The sequence below is a fragment of the Chenopodium quinoa genome, unplaced genomic scaffold (assembly GCF_001683475.1).
Source record: "Chenopodium quinoa cultivar QQ74 unplaced genomic scaffold, ASM168347v1, whole genome shotgun sequence".
NCBI classification, from domain to species: Eukaryota; Viridiplantae; Streptophyta; class Magnoliopsida; order Caryophyllales; family Amaranthaceae; genus Chenopodium; species Chenopodium quinoa.
The window spans coordinates 194,741-210,824 of record NW_018742205.1 but is presented as its reverse complement, the minus strand read 5'-3'; the positions used below and the strand labels follow the sequence as shown (position 1 = coordinate 210,824).

The following is a 16,084-nucleotide window of genomic DNA, read 5'->3' as shown; positions in this document are numbered from 1 at the left end:
CTGATTTTCATGCTTGTCAATATACAACTTTAATTGTTAAATAACATGTTTAACTCTTAATAGAAAAAATTTAGGATTTTTTACTTTTATCAACAAAAAAACACAAAATTGTTTTTTACCACAAAAACTTCTAAAACTTTTATTTTACCAACAAAAAAAATTCTTAAAATGTTTTTACCACCTACCGTAAAAAAAAATCGTTAAATATAACGGTTTTAAAAAATTTCTTGGATTTCCGTGCACAAAACATGTTCTTTAGTGGTTTAGGGGGGGTATTTTGGCCCTTTGACTTCAATTTGAGGTCAGAATTGACAAAAAATGATCGAAAATGTCTTGTTTTACGCAATTGTGATACTTTTTAGAAGGAAAAACGAGCCATTTACAATAATTTTTTGTCAATTTTGACCTCAAATTGGACCCAAATAACCAAAATGCCCCCCAAAACTCTTAATGCGCATGTTTTTGGCACAAAAATTGAAGAATTTTAAAAAATTCCGTTTGTTTTACCGGTTTTTTTTATGGCATGTGGTAAAAAGTAATTTTTAATTTTTTTTATTTGGTGGTAAAATAAAAGTTTTAGGACTTTTGGTGATAAATAACGATTTCGTTTTTTTTTTTTTTTTTTTTTTTGCGGTAAAAGTAAAAAATAGCCAAAAATTTATAAAAAGATAATATTTTGAAAGTAAAAGGACCAACTCAACCAAAAGCTTAAACTGATGGTTGAGGCCCAAGAATATGTTTTATACTCTGTCACGCCCTCTCACATGAGAGCTTTTTGGGCTTGAAGTGTGGATGCTTGCATGGGTCCCTCCATACCCAACGCTTAATATTCCACTTGAAAGTGGGGGGGGGGGGTATGAGATTCGAACCCGTAACCTTTGTGTCACGTTGGCTCCGATACTGACAGGCTAATGTCGTATCACCTAATCAAAAGTAATTCCTAAAACCACTAACTAAAATAGATAGGGAAGTAGGGTCGAATCCACAGGGAAACAAGTCTTTCTATTCCTAATTAATTAATATAATCTAAATTATCAAGTAACCAATATGTTTTTATGATAATTAAACTAAAGGAAAATAATTAAACTAAGGCGAATTGAATTAGGGAGGAAATCAATAATAAAAGGCCTAGGGTATAGGTTCACCAATAAATAATATTCCAGGGTAAAACATAATAATCAATCATCAATGCATAGATTAATTAGATCATAAAGGGCTTTCGCTACGTATTACAATCACAGAATTAATCTACCGGTATTAAATCGCATCTCTCGAATCTTGACTTAACCATTTATAAATTAACCTGCCTATTGAAACTAAGCCTAAACATTAATTCTCATCTCTCGAATCTCGAATCAATATTGCATAACTCATACGATTAAACCTGCGCAAATCTAATTGCATAGCATTAAATCAATTAATAGGAAATCAATCAAGCATTGGCAGTCAACAATAATAAATTACCCCTTCAAATTATTTATGGATCCCCACAAACCCTAGAAATAAAACTACTCGTGCATATTTAAAAATCTAAACTAAGCAAAGCGATTAAAGGAAGCATAATTAAATCAAGCAATTAAATTACTGAAATTAAAGAGGGAAGAAATCGTTACCAAGATAGACAGAAGTAAAGAATTACATAAACTAAAAAATGTCGAGAGGGATCAAGAGTATTAACTATAAGCTTAAAACTAAAAACTAAGAAATTAAACTAATGAGAAAAGTAGAAAGAGAGAGAGGGAGAGAAAAGAAAGTCCCCAACTCGCTTAACAAAAGCGTATTTATATAAAACTAAGAAAATCTAAGCTAAAACGAAGATTAAAAGTGCTAAACGAATTCAGAAACACGCGCCCGATCGGGCGCCATCTCGCCCTGCCGGGCGCACTCCCGGGCAAACTTGGACTTCTTCAATTGGGCCGTTTCTTAGCCCAATTCGCATTTCCTCTTTGGGTTCTGAATACATGGTCCATTGCCCCGGACTCTTCTTCTTCGCCGAGCCCTTAATCACCGATTTGACGACTTCAACCGGTCCTGAGCTATGAAATATGGTCATAATTCTCCAATGCTCGTAGTGGCTTATCATAAGTCCGGGAAAATGCTCCAAATCTGCAATTTCCTATAAAATAGTACCAAAACTACGAAAACACTAAAAAACGCATATTAGTAATGAAAGTGACTCCGAAGAGCCCATAATACTCCTAAAAATGACCAAGGGACGGGGGTAAATCACTATATAAAATGAACATATCAGATACCTTGTTAAAGGACCAACACTTAACAAAAAGCTTAAGCTGATGATTAAGGCCCAGGAATATGTTTTATACTCTATCAATTCTAACAAACTCACATGAGTATATTATTCAATTACATATACTCCTTTTGTCCTAGAATAATTGACATAGTCATAACTAATAACACACATGTCAATGCACTAGTTTACCTTAAATATGTACAATTATATATTAGTATAATCTAAAGTAGATATTATGAAACTTTTTTATGATACATATTTAACAATATATTTCTAAAGTGATATTTTCTCTGGATTTCCTATAATTTCTTCTTGGAAAGAGGAGAAGAAAATGGAAGGCGATCGTGAGGGATGGGGGTTTTGGATGGGGTTGCTTTTAAGGGGTTGGGGTTGCTGGACAATAGGTGGGGTTGTCGAGAAGAGGAGGGGTTTATGAGTGAATTTCATGGAGAGAGAAGAAGAAAATGGAAGGAAGTAATTAAGTGGGCCCCACAAACAAAAAAAGTAACAGAACTTGTTAAGTGGTAGTAAAATTTACATTTTTTGGTTTTTGTTGACAATAAAATAAATAAAATAAAAATTTAGATGAGTAGCAAAAATCAAAGTGGTGCATTTTAAGGATAGCGATAGTCAAAATTTCCTTGATTTTATACCATTTACAACATGATTTCATACCATTTATTTGAAATTGCAGCTTAATAATGTTTTTAATTTCTATGGCTTTCTTACAAAGTTGATTCCATACCATTTAATTGCAATAAATTGAAACAAAGTTGATTTCAAACCATTTAGAACTTGAATTCATACCATTCATTTGCATGCATGCCATGTGTCGTTTTCTATGTTCAACTCCTTGGATTCGTAGCATTATAAAATAAGTCAAATCATCCTACATATTTTCAACTTTTCTTACATTATTTCTCAAAGAAATCCACAACCAAAATGTTTAAACTATTGATAGTCATATTATTAACTTTAAGAGTCACGAATCATCCATTTGTGACATCTTATCCTTTGTTTCCTTCAAAATTTTATGTGAATATAGAAAATGCATTAAGTAACGATATTCTTGATTTAGAATGCCGTGGAGGTCATGGCAGACATATTAGGCTAATGCGTATAACAAAAAATGGTAATTATAACTTTTCATTAAAAACCGAGCTTGTTGAAAAGGTTGTCTATTTAGGTAACATCACAAGCTCTAGTCAGGATCATATAACTTAGCCCGCATTTGAAGATACCAAAAATTTTGTAGATAATCATTGTTGAGGGCGTCATTGTAATTGGAAAGCGGCTGATGATGGGCTATACTTATATAATCTTAAGACGGCGAAGTATATTTTTCATTGGCAATGGGAGAAATTGTTCTAGTGTTTAAATCATCGATCTTTGTCTACCTAATGAGTAATCTACATCCTCAAAATTAATAGACTTTGATGATAAATATTTATCATCTAATCTATTTGAAGTTACTCGGTGGATAATTTTATCCTTCAGCATGTGTTTTTAAACTTGTCCTAGCATGTTGTTTGAATAAAGTGAAGTTATTTTATGTGATGTGGATCATGGGTTCTAATTAACTTGTTACGGTGTGGTGTTCCTCTCGTTCTTCATGATTTCTCATCGTCAATGGTTAAAAAAATAAAAATAAAATAAAAATTACTGTACAATTTAATTTTTTTTAGATTAATCTTGATAGCTAGTAGCTACGACCATGTTGGTAAATTTTATTTTTGAAAAATAACATTATTGGGAGAGATAACCAATGAAAATAGTATAGTGCACTCGGGTGCATCATGGGAAAAAAAAAATTAGGTATATTTTAAAGAACATGGGCAAAAAAATGAACATACTAGTGTTTGAAAAAGAACATACCAGTGTTTGAAAAAGAACATACATATGTTTGACAAAATAACATGTTTGCGTTTGACAAAGAATATGACATTACAAAAAAACAAAAAGTATTTACAAAAAGAACATGATAATACATTAAAGAACATGTTATTTTCCATGGTTACTCAAGTGGTTGAATGTGTTTGAAAAAGAACCCTGACAAAATAACATGTTTGTGTTTGACAAAAATAGAGGTGATCATTGGGCGGGTCGAGCCGATGTCAAAAAAATTAGCCCACTTCTCGGGCCGGAATTTTTGTGCCCAAACCCGCCCAAAATGGTCGGGTCGTACGGGTTTTCAAGTTGGGCCAAAATGCATAAAACACATTCCCAAACCCGCCCCCAAAAAAACTTCGGGCTAGGCCAGACCCGACTCAATTTCGGGCCGAAAAAGTTTGTTCAAATCCCACCCAAAACTGGGCCGGGCCAGCGGGCCAAGCTAACTTTGATCACCTTTAGACAAAGAATATAAAGTTTTTACAAAAAGAACATGATAATACATTAAAGAACATGTTCTTGTTGTAAAGAACATATAGTTCAAACTCAAAAAACATAATAATTAAACTCAAAGAACATATTATGCTCGCGTTCTTTATAAATGTCTATAATGTTATTTTTTTCCGCCCATGTTCTTTTAAATTTACCTAATGTTCTTTTCGGATGCACCAACTACACATCTGATAAACAATTGTACATAGTAATTTCTTATGAAGTTACATACATTATTCATATTAATTGTGCGATAACTAACGCACTTAAAAAACAGGGGGAGTATATATATCGGTATATCCTAAAATTGTCCGCAAAAGCAAGTGTGTCGCCTAATAAAAATTAAAGAAAAAATTACTGTACATAAATATCCTCTCAGATACCAGTAGTAAAGTAAGCTTGCAGTAAATCCCAAAATACAGTAGACTTGCACTAGTTGCTGAGTTGCAGTTGCTTAAGCAAGGTAGATAAACTTTGCTTCTTTTCTTTTACTACTTTTTAGAAAACATTTCACGGGATATCTGTGAAACAGAGAGAAGATCAGAAGAAGAAGAATAGAGAGAAAGGTAAAGAAGAAGAAATCAAAGAAAAATATTATGAGGATTGAGAAGAAGAGTCTAATAATCTGCATAGTTGTGGGTTTTTTAGGGCTTCTTGCAGCTGTTCTTGGTTTTGCTGCTGAAGGTAAAAGAATCAAAGTAAGTTGATTACAGTTTCAATCTTTCAATAAAATTAAACATACCCAGTTTTATTTTTCTTGATTAATGTCATTTTTAGCTCATTATTTAGTGATATTACAAGTTTTTATGAAATGGGTATGTGGGAAAGATTGTTTATAAGTGCTAGTTTTTCCTGTTAATTTGTCTGAAATTTTGGTTTAAAATTATATAATTTGGCATGAAATTTGTTGATTAATTATCTACTTTGTGCTAGAATTTGTGAAATTTGAAGAGATGTGGGATTTTTTTTTGTTTCCTTGTTAATTTTGCCCTCTAATTTCCTGCTTTAGTTTGTAGTATTTGATATGTTATGAGAGATCTAGGGTTTTAAAATTGAACCTTGTTATATGTCCTAAATGCAAAGTGGCAGTAAGTTGAAATGGGTGCCCTGTCTCTTTTTCAGCTGTTAATTGAAACGGTGACCTTATCCCACCGCGATTTTTCAACTGATGGAATGGTTCCAAAATTAGTTAAGATTAAAAAGGTGAACATCATTTGATCCCGTAATCCATTCGGGGTTATGTATCTTTGCATTCGAGTGTTTTAATGTGTCACTAAGATTTGGTTGTAAGAACCCGAAACTGGAGTATGTTATAGTTTGGTGTAGAAAGGTTAGAGATGAATACTCATTGCTTAGCTGTGTAAAAAAGAGTTTATGAGGTGTGACTCTTGTAATTGATCGATGAACTTGGACTAGCCCATCATATAAGTCTTTCGGAACCAAACCTCTCTATTAGTAACTGAGTGGATTACCTGAAGCAAATAGTGATTGTTGTCATCATGTACTAATCCAATTGTAGATAGTTCACAGAAGTTTTGGTTTTCAGGGGTTTACCAATTTTTATTTATTTCAATTTTTTATCTTGCAGGCTTCTCAAGTTAATGAAATTCAACCTGGTATTTGTGCTTACCCAAGGAGTCCAGCTTATGGGCTAGGGACAAGTGCAGCGGTTGCCCTTCTAGCTGCTCAAGTTATTGTTAATGTTGCAAGTGGTTGTATTTGTTGCCGACGAAATCCCTATACTTCAACTACTCATTGGACTCTTGCCCTTATTTGCTTTATTATATCCTGGTATTTCTCTTTCTTTGCTTCATTAATTCATGTCCAGGCTTTGCATCATGAAATGCTTAAAATTGGAAACGAGGCCAGATGAAAATGCTTTTTCTTCCTATTCATGGCACAAAGAAGCACATAATATGATAATAGTGTCACAATTCCTTAAACCCAAAAATCCTGCATAGCTCCTACATCATAGTGCCTGTTTGAATTTTATTGTTTGTAGAAAAGCTCGAGTTACTAATTTACATGTGTATTTGTTTCAATTTGGACAAGGATGTATCTGATTGCAAATTTGCAACCGCACTTGAATAGTCTTTCTAAATTTTAATTGCAAATACATTGAATTAGGAGATGGTGTGATATAAAGCTCTATCTTGGATTAAGTTTTGGACGTTTAAATGAGAATCTTTGAGCAGTCTTAGGAACTGGCAAGGTATATCCTAATCAACAACACATTTGTCTGGTTGCTACTCCAACTTCAGTGACTTTTATGCCCTAGGATAGTGTCATTTATTTCATGATGTCAAATACTTAATTACTTAAAAGGAATACTTGCTAATATCGATAGTTGTGCTTCATATATAAAGCAAGTTCAAAGAATGAGCAGTGACTTGAGTTCTTTCTTATGTATTTTGCAGGTTCACCTTTGTCGTAGCATTTCTCCTACTCCTCGGTGGCGCAGCCCTCAATGATCAACAAGGTGCTGAAAATGCGTACTTTAGCTATTACTATTGCTATGTTGTCAAGCCTGGTGTCTTTGCAGTGGCGGCTGTGTTATGCCTTGCAAGTGCTACCCTTGGCATCTTGTATTATCTAACCATTTCATCTGGAAAGGACAATCTATTTGGAAACCCTGCTGCTCCAAATCAGAGTGGCATTGCTATGGGCCAACCTCAGGTTCCCCCTACTTCTCATAATCCCGTGTTCGTGCATGAAGATACTTATGTAAGGCGACAATTCACCTGAGTAGTTGATGCGGAACTAGCACCTTTTTTTTTTTCTTCTTCTGAATCAGCTAGCTGTCTTTTGACAGCCTGAATTTTCCACGAGAATGGTCAGTTTTTAGGGATTTTCTGTTTTCCCTCTATTTTGGGAAATTTCTAGTGCCCCCCACCCCCCTTCAAAGAATATATAGCTAGCTATTGTAAATACATTTGGGGGTCTATATAATGATCGTCGAGCTCCCTCATCCTATCACTCGCAGCTGTTTATATATTTGTAAAAGTTGCAGTTAGCTACAGTTTGTCACTCGTTGATCATCGTGAATTTCTTTGGTAATTCTCGATGCTTGGGCTCTGTTCATTTATTATTAATTGGCCCTAGCAAATATTTTTGTTACAAGTTTAAACATACGGAGTACTAGCCTTTATCAAAACTTTTTAAACCTTAAAAATGGCTTATTAAGGTCAAGGTCTTTAGCAAACTAAACTGAAATTGAATTAAAGAGCATGAGATAATGTAAGTAACTTTATAAAGTGAATAACTTGTTACAATGGCAAATTCTACATTCACTGGATGGTCCTGCAAGCATTCTTTAATTATTGTTTCTTTTGCTAAGATTCCAATTTTTGACCAAAAACTACCAGTCAACTTCTTTTTCTTTTAGAGGCATCAGGAAAAATGATACAAGTAGCAAGTTTCACAATAGACAATGACAAGAGTCCAATGTTTGTCCCAAAAAAATAAAAAAAAAATAGGCAATGAGAAGAGTCCAATGTTTTTCTTTTGCACTGTTTAAAATATTTTAATTAGAAATTTAGAAATCACATAATAATAATAAATAAAAATAAATAAATAAAAAAAAAAGAAAAGAAAAAGGAAAAATTAGCTCTTGCATAGTTGACAAACTTGGTATGTAAAAATATACTCATCAAGTCTTTATTAAGGCGTCTTCGGCACCGGAGATTATCTCTCATGTTCCGGTGTTGGTCACCATCTGCAAGCCTTAAATAAATATTATCGGTGAAGAAAGCCTTATATAATCATGTATGTGCTTAAGAATATAAGAAACATTGAAGAGAAAAGAAATGCATCAGAAAACAAAACTTCATTTATATGTGAACTATCAACAAAACTGTTGAGCACAGCACTCAACACTTAATTACAGGTATATATAAAAAAGTATTCGAAGTATTTTATTTACATCATCTCGAATCAGATACAGGCATACAGCCAATGCTCCTATTCAGTATTTACCAACAAAATGCAATCATTTCACAAGAGCAGATAAAAATCACAAATATACAGAGCTAAACTGCAGATTGTCTTCCCTTAGGGGTGGGTAGTAAGTTGATCAACGAATTCGGTTTACGTGGGCGAATGGCTCAGGAGCAGCTTTTGGTGCAGGTTTAGCAACTTCAGGAGTACCAAATACATTCCAGAATCTCAAAGTCTCGTCTCCTGCAGCAGAAGCCACTGTGCAACCATCAGGACTCTGAGCCATGAAAAGAACTCTGGATGTATGGCCAGTAAGTTCAGCCATCTTCACCATAGAAGGATATTTCCATAAGGTCAACTGGTTCTGAGTGAAACCGTGGGAGCTCAGCAGCTCGCGCTCATTCTTACTCCACATTAAAGAGCAGACCTGGGATCCGGTGTCAACTGAGTTCAAGCAAGCACCAGTGTGGGTGTTCCAGAACTTGATGCATCGGTCACCCCCACCGCCACCAGAAGCCAGCAAATTACCCTGGAAGGGGCACCAAGCTAGGGCTTTCACTGCAGCGGTGTGGTCCTCGAGCCTGTGTAGCCACTGAGTAGCAGAATTCGAAGACGCCATCGATCTGTCCCAGATGTGAAGGATGTTGTCATTGCCTCCACTAGCAAGCTGTTGGCCTGAAGCTGACCATTTAAGGCCACAAACCTCTTGCTGGTGTCCTCTGTAGGTCTCCACAACATGGTCTCTAATCCTCACATCGTTGTTCACAATTTTCCCGTCCATCGATCCAGTGGTGAGGATGTGATTGTTCCATGCTAGTGACCCAACACGAGCTCGGTGGCCTCCTTTCAAAGTCCTCAACTACAGGAACAAAACAATGACAGTCAGAATGGAACCAACAAAACTCAACCAGACAATAAAGGCAATAACTGTAAAAAAAAAAATTGATTGTCTAACTACCTGCCGGTTGGATGTCGAATCCCACAGCTGAACTTCGGAATCGTTCAAGCCAACGGCAATGTGACGACCATCAGGAGCCCAGTTCACACTGGTTACAGGACCCTTGTCATCATCAACTGTAACCAGTTCTGAAGTAGACCCACTAGACGCATCCCAAAGGTACACTGTGGTTCCAAGAGCTATTGCAAGAACATTGCTGCTACCCCAATCCAACAAATTCAAGTAGTAGTCGTCCAACAGATCGGGGGCATCCAATGTACGCTCTGAAGTCTGCAATCGATCAATCAGATTAGAACAAACAGAAGATTGAACACAGTATAGAAACAAATTCTCAAAAATTAATATTATCACTCTGATGCTAGCAGCCTAAGGATATCTTCAACAGATGACAACGACAAACTACGATACAGCTTCTTTAACTTCGACATTACAGTCAAGTAATGTCTTGAGTTAGCTAGTTGAATCAGTGTACTATTGGACTAGATATCTTTATTAACACAAATGATTTTGTGAATTCGATGTAGATAAGATATGAAAACTACCTGAGGGATGTGCCTGCGAGGCTTAACGGGCTTCGATTGCTGGACAGAAGCATACTCCTGGGGCATGAACTCAACTGGAGCAGGTGGCTTGTTCTTGAAAGCAAGAATCCTTGTCCTGTTCATGTTGAACACCTCCCTCAGCTGCTTCTGATACGCCTCCTTCGAAGGCGAGCTCGTAGCCGGGTTCTCCTTACCTTTCTTCTCGGTCAGCATGTAGTGGGCGTAATCGAAATCCATAGCTGATCTGTTGGGAATGAACCTGTCCAACTGCCAAAGATCAAAAGAAAAAACAGTCAGAAATACAGCCCATCAATTATTAATGCAATTTCATGATCCTTTTGAACAATGAGTGCTGTAAATTGTAATTCACACAGAAAATTAATCAAAATGAAACTAATTGAGATGTTAATGACATCCAAAAAAATCCCCAATTTAATCCCCCAAATAATTGATTAATTTTATAAACACAAGAATAATCGACAATTTCTGTTGAAAATTTGTAAACTTCACACAATGGTTCAAAAAATAAGGTTTCAAAAAAATTGAAAATCGAAACAGAAAAAAAATTAAGGTTTCAAAAAAAAATTACATTTTCTTTGGAATTTTTCCTGGGAAGGGCGATTTCTTGGAAAGCACTTCTGGGATTCATCTAGAAAGAATTTCTGCAAAACAATTACAGCAAAACAAACCAGAACACAAACAACAAACAAAAGATAATAGCTATAACAACACAATAATGGAAATGAATTGAAGAAATGAAACCAAATTTCCTGCAAAAAATTGTTAGCTTGTAAAGAGAGAGGAAATCAGCTAATTAGAGAGAGAATTATAAGATCGCAGCGCAAATAGAGAGAGATAGAGAGAGCAGATTGATTATTTGTAATTATGATGGTTGAATTTGGGGCTTTATATAGCAATTAGGGTTTTTGTTTCACACGGGTCCCAACGGCTATATTTTTCTGAGAGACGTTTGAATTTTTATTATTTTTTTTTTCTGACTAAAAACAAAAGAAAAAGAGGGAAAAAAAAGAAAAAAAGAGGGTTTATTGGAGAGGTGATCTGAGTTGGTGAGCGGCGCCCGGTTTGTGTGTAAGTTGGGCCGGGTATTATTTTCTTCTTGTTTTCTGATTTATTTATTTTATTATTTTTTATTTATTTTTGAGGAAAAATTTCTTTTTGTTTAGATGAGAATGAAATCATAGAAAGGTAGATTTGGAAGATCAAAAGAGATATAAATGTGTCAAAATCATAAAATGCTACTATCACAAGAGATATTAAGGTGTGAAAATCATAAAATGGTTGATTTACAAGATTAAAGAGATAGTGCGTTAACAAAAGGTGTAAAAATCATAAAATAGTTGATTTAGAAGATCACATGAGATATTAGTGTGTTAACTGTATCTAAGGTTGAGTAATAGTCCTTCCCTATCTGAATTTGAATATATGTAATCATTTTTTTTTGGTGTTTAGAGAGCCACAAGGGCGAGTGATGAGAATCGATCCCAGCATTACATGGAACCAGGAGGAGAGCTCTAACCACTTGAGTTATCCCTCACTCTCATATGTGTAATCAATTTGACTCTTGCACTACACACGTAATAACTTGATTTTTTTTACTATTGTATAAAAATAAAATGTTATTATGTAAACTTTTAATGGATTAGGCACACTGTATATTTTCATAATATCAAATTTATTTAAGTAAAACTAATACCGTATATATATATATATATTAATGGTTAAAATTATGTATTGACATATGTGCCCTAAAAATGATGCACTTATCTAAATACAAAGGAACTATTTATTGATGCTGAAACTAATAGTGATAAATACAATACCTACTTGAGGCTTTTAAGTATGTCTTAAATCTTATAAGCAATGAATATTGTCTTGGAAAAATTATTGTTTTATTTTTTTAAAAGTGTAAAAGAGCCACAATGTCATGATGTAGTTGAGATTAAATCACAGTTTTAATGTACCTACATATAATGATACAATTTTTTTTTTTTTTAATAGTTTGTATTTAAATGAGGAGGTGGGAATTGGGGGGGTGGATAATTGGACAAAAATTACTAGTAGTAAAAAAATTAACATCTCTGCCAAATGCATGTTAACATAATAGATTATTAAATCTTGATTTCATCAGTTGAATTATCCATTACACCCACCTTTTAAGTTTCTACAAGGGAACATCAACAACATATACATTCATGGTTGTTGAACCAGTTGAATTACAACACAACTTTCTCCATATCTACTTATTTAAGAATCAAGCTGAAAAGAATTAGAGCCATTTAGAATCGGGCAAATCAGAAATGTAAGTGTATATATATAGCAGTCCTGTCAGTAGCTTTCAATTATCTTCCTCTGGACAAGCGAATGTCTTATAGTTTCCACAATAATTGTGGGATTCTGTGTAGCATCAACTTGAAGTATTTCTTCAGAGGCATCAATCTCAAGTAACTCTAACTGAGACTGCAACAATGAAGGTGGCATAAAATGTTCCCCGTTTGTCAGTCTTTTATTCAGCCGGTCAGCAAGTACTTCAACAGGAACATTAAGAAGAACAAACTTCACCGGGCTACCCTGTCTCCCCGGAATATGATTTGGGTCTGATGACCTAAGAATTTCTCTGTAATTCTTCTGCAGAGCTGAACAAGCAAGAACAGTAATTTCCCCATTTGTTATGCGCTCTTTCAATGCATTGCGTAATATTTGAAGCCAAGGCATCCGATCTTCCTCTGAGAGTGGAATTCCTTTTCTCATCTTTTCTATTTATGAATGGGGATGCATAAGAAAATCTGGATGATTTATCTCCACTAATCAATAGATTAGCTTATAAACTGGAAATATATTACAGTAAAGCTCTGGGTTTACATAGTGTAGCTACCTTTGTTAGAATCTGGGTGGAAGTCATCTGCATCAAGAAAAGCACAATTTGCAGCTTCAGCTAGATGATTACCTATAGTTCTAACAAATTAAAAACACGAGACATCAGTAGAGGCAAATAGTCATCAGCAAATTTCAAATGATGTATAAACATTAGGACATCCAATAAGATATGATGCCATAGCAGCCCATAGGTGCATGCATGTTCAAGATTTTACCAACAGTACAACATCTATGTGACACGAGTGGTTTGATACAGTAATATATATAACAGTACAATCATCTTTGCAATTTCAAATATTAGCAAGGCATTAGTGGATTATGTCCAGCATAAAAATCACTACTCTCATCAAAGAATTGCAGCTGAATCCAACTAATGGGTTGTGTCTCATGTCTATCTCTTGTAGTTCTTCAATATGCAAGGTTTTCTTAAAACTCTATCATAAAATTCCATCCAGACATTACAACCATTTTCGATCTTTTTTTCCTCAGAGAATATGATTCAATGAAAATACGTGGATCCAGCCAACAATCCTTTCTTTGGAAAGATGTGAAAACAATAAAGCGTAATGGCGAACATCTCAACTGTTCAGAAAATGATTGTAATCCCCCAGAACCGTTCAACAGAATGAGGACATGCACATATCACAAGATATCCTACTTAAACTTTTTAAGACTTACGTTTTTCCAGCACCACTGACACCCATAATCACAATAACCGCTCCTGTGTTTTTAATAGATGTGTAAGCAAAACTTATATCGAATGAGGAAAACATATACATTGATGTAGACAACCACCTGGAACTATAGGTGCCATTTCTGAGAAGGATTTTGAAGCGCACTGTGCCCCTGCAATCACTTACTAAAGTCAGGGATAAGGAAGCAGGTATAGCAGAATAGAGGGACTTTAGCCATTCAAACTTCTGGTGAGTTGAGAGGCCATGTGACTCCAATGGGATTCAACATAAAGACTCATAGACAAAATAAAGTCACACTTCCAGTAACTTCACTAGAACTTGTATTCAAACTTTGCAATGCGGTTGCATCAAATGCATGTATCAGGGATTAAAATAAGCAAAAAGGGATGGAAGTCATGGAACCGACAGTTTGAATTAACAATCATGTAACAAAAATTATGTGAAAATGCACATGCTTACAATAAAAAGGGAGAAACAGTTGCTAAAACATTTCTTCAGTATTTGACCAGCTCAAATTAGATTGACGAGGAGAAAGACAGTCCTAATAGAAGAGCAGATTCCACCCCATAAATGGGTCTCAAAATAACACAATAACAAACTAATCCGTATGTAGTATATCAACATTTTCTTCTTCATTTGCCTTTCACCTAAATTCTATATCCATCCTCTTTCCTAATACAACATAATCAGAACACAGTGAAAGTAGTTAAGATGCTTGAAGTTAGGTGGTGGACCTGGTGGTTGGGGGGAGGGAGGTACAATACGAGTAGTAATCATAGAATCATCCACACACCTAGACAAGAGTTGTAGTTCACAGAAGCAGCAGCTCTACAGTAAAATTTGGGGTGCCTGTTCAATTTAACTATAGAAGTAATAGTGCAGCCTGGCACACAGATGTGCACTAAGGCATTAGCTTGTCGAAACGAACTTGATTGGAATACATACTTCATTCCTGAAGAAAGCCAACATGAGTTCATCCCTTGAAACTGGCTCAAATAAGATGTTGGCAAAAGGCTGTGTTTCTTAAGGAAGTTTACTTAAATTACAGATTCATGGGTGCTTTTGGAATTTTGATACTTATATCTGTGATATTGGTTAACCTGAAGAAGATTTCCCTCACTCCTGTCAGGAAACACCATGGACAACGTGAGATGATGTTCTATTATCTATATACTTTACGATGACAATTGCAAGACACAATAAGGCGCCTACAAAGTGGCACAGACACAATAACGCGTCTAGGGCATTGAAAAGCAATCAAAAGCCCGTGTATGTGAAAATCAGATATGAAACAGACAATGGTGTCATGAATTGCTTTCTAGATTAACTGCCAACAACTATCCCAATGGTCAATTTTTAATTTCCAGTCAAATTCGAGTTTTCATGGTTTGATCAATATCGAATCACCTTATAAGCGGCTCAACTAAAAATATAACCATCCCAAGACTCAATCAAACTAAAGAAGGCAGCTTTAAGCACTTATCATTTGTCAATTTTTAATCAAATTTGAGCATGCTATGATTCTATCATATATTCATATGAACAAAACTTTAGATCCTTAATATTCAACATATATATTGAATCACAACCATACCAAGCAGGCTAGTAACAATTGAACTATATTATTAAACCCAGATTCTCACATCAAATTTTCAATATTTTAATTTACCCAAAAAAATAAAAAAAATCATATTCATCATCCTCTGAATTCTGGACAGCAAAAATTCCAAAAACCCCAACTTGATAGAACGGAAAATACAGGAAGAAGCACTAAAATTTAAACAGAATCTCCCCCAAAAAAGAGGGTATATCACAATTCGCAAGAAATTTAGCAAGCTACTAATCAAATGAAAACAAAAAAAGATAAGATTTCATTACCAAAATCTTGAGGACGCAAGACTTTCTTTTCGTAGGATTTCTTGGGTTCTGTACTAAATTTAAAATGTTTTGTTTACAAGCGCCGGTGTTTGGTTAACATACTTAAGGTATAAATTATGGATTTAGAATATTTTAAGGGGGTGTTTGGTTAATTATATTGAAATGAATTGAAATGGAATCTCACATTAAAAAAGTACGAATTTTAATATTGGATTGAATTTTGAAACCCATACTAGCCTAAAGTTGTTTTTTTAATGTTGGAATAGATTGTACTCTTCATTAATAGAATGAATTGTGAATGTTAGGGGGAGGGGTGAGTATGTGAGGGAGTTAGAACCTCTTGGGTATGAGATTATATTACTAAAAATTTCAACCAAACACAAAACTAGATGGAATGAATTCTAACTCCATTCCAACCCATTCTAAATAATCCAACCAAACAACCCCTAAGAGTTACAAACTCATATCTCAAACCCCCAAACTATGGGGTTTAGAAACTTGGGGGGAAGGTGAGTTTGACTCATTGACATACTTTTAGGTATCATAA

The 16,084-nt window shown here is 34.8% G+C and overlaps 3 protein-coding genes across 7 annotated transcripts; 1 reads left to right on the top strand and 2 right to left on the bottom strand.

Annotated features, from left to right (window-relative positions):
• Window positions 1–4,984: 4,984 nt before the first annotated feature.
• Window positions 4,985–7,745, top strand: LOC110726918. Of its 2 annotated transcripts, XM_021906453.1 has the most exons (4): window positions 4,985–5,331; window positions 5,756–5,836; window positions 6,222–6,424; window positions 7,051–7,745. In XM_021906453.1, exons 1-4 carry the CDS (start codon window positions 5,230–5,232, stop codon window positions 7,376–7,378), a joined length of 714 nt encoding a protein of 237 aa, XP_021762145.1. In that variant the 5' UTR covers window positions 4,985–5,229; the 3' UTR covers window positions 7,379–7,745. The 2 variants fall into 2 exon arrangements, with proteins under 2 accessions (XP_021762145.1, XP_021762155.1); XM_021906463.1 differs by lacking the exon at window positions 5,756–5,836 and having other exon boundaries at window positions 5,000–5,331.
• A 701-nt stretch (window positions 7,746–8,446) lies between these two features.
• LOC110726909 (cell division cycle 20.2, cofactor of APC complex-like) lies at window positions 8,447–11,393 on the bottom strand. The gene is made up of 4 exons (XM_021906443.1): window positions 10,659–11,393; window positions 10,070–10,336; window positions 9,528–9,797; window positions 8,447–9,428 (listed from the first exon to the last, which is right to left on the bottom strand). The coding sequence occupies exons 1-4, from the start codon at window positions 10,716–10,718 to the stop codon at window positions 8,706–8,708; spliced, it is 1,320 nt and encodes a 439-aa protein (XP_021762135.1). The 5' UTR covers window positions 10,719–11,393; the 3' UTR covers window positions 8,447–8,705.
• A 789-nt stretch (window positions 11,394–12,182) lies between these two features.
• Window positions 12,183–15,669, bottom strand: LOC110726885 (probable gluconokinase). 4 transcript variants are annotated; one of them, XM_021906405.1, is made up of 6 exons: window positions 15,538–15,669; window positions 14,453–14,781; window positions 13,760–13,810; window positions 13,643–13,685; window positions 12,963–13,042; window positions 12,183–12,843 (listed from the first exon to the last, which is right to left on the bottom strand). In XM_021906405.1, exons 2-6 carry the CDS (start codon window positions 14,634–14,636, stop codon window positions 12,416–12,418), a joined length of 786 nt encoding a protein of 261 aa, XP_021762097.1. In that variant the 5' UTR covers window positions 14,637–14,781; window positions 15,538–15,669; the 3' UTR covers window positions 12,183–12,415. The 4 variants fall into 4 exon arrangements, with proteins under 4 accessions (XP_021762097.1, XP_021762122.1, XP_021762105.1 ...); XM_021906430.1 differs by lacking the exon at window positions 14,453–14,781 and having other exon boundaries at window positions 15,538–15,654; XM_021906413.1 differs by lacking the exon at window positions 15,538–15,669 and having other exon boundaries at window positions 14,394–14,467.
• Between the last annotated feature and the right edge of the window lie 415 nt (window positions 15,670–16,084).

Excerpts from the sequence above, each read along its gene's own strand:
- LOC110726918 (XM_021906453.1), top strand. The coding sequence starts at position 5,230 with ATGAGGATTGAGAAGAAGAGTCTAATAATCTGCATAGTTGTGGGTTTT. Across the intron at positions 5,332-5,755 it reads CTGAAGGTAAAAGAATCAAA|CTGTTAATTGAAACGGTGAC; the intron begins GTAAGTTGATTA and ends TCTCTTTTTCAG. Across the intron at positions 6,425-7,050 it reads ATTTGCTTTATTATATCCTG|GTTCACCTTTGTCGTAGCAT; the intron begins GTATTTCTCTTT and ends TGTATTTTGCAG.
- LOC110726909 (XM_021906443.1), bottom strand. The coding sequence starts at position 10,718 with ATGAATCCCAGAAGTGCTTTCCAAGAAATCGCCCTTCCCAGGAAAAAT. Across the intron at positions 10,337-10,658 it reads GGAAAAATTCCAAAGAAAAT|TTGGACAGGTTCATTCCCAA; the intron begins GTAATTTTTTTT and ends GATCTTTGGCAG. Across the intron at positions 9,798-10,069 it reads CTCGCAGGCACATCCCTCAG|ACTTCAGAGCGTACATTGGA; the intron begins GTAGTTTTCATA and ends GATCGATTGCAG.
- LOC110726885 (XM_021906405.1), bottom strand. The coding sequence starts at position 14,636 with ATGAACTCATGTTGGCTTTCTTCAGGAATGAAGTATGTATTCCAATCA. Across the intron at positions 13,811-14,452 it reads GAACTACAACTCTTGTCTAG|GGGCACAGTGCGCTTCAAAA; the intron begins GTGTGTGGATGA and ends AAGTGATTGCAG. Across the intron at positions 13,043-13,642 it reads GTCAGTGGTGCTGGAAAAAC|AACTATAGGTAATCATCTAG; the intron begins GTAAGTCTTAAA and ends TTAATTTGTTAG.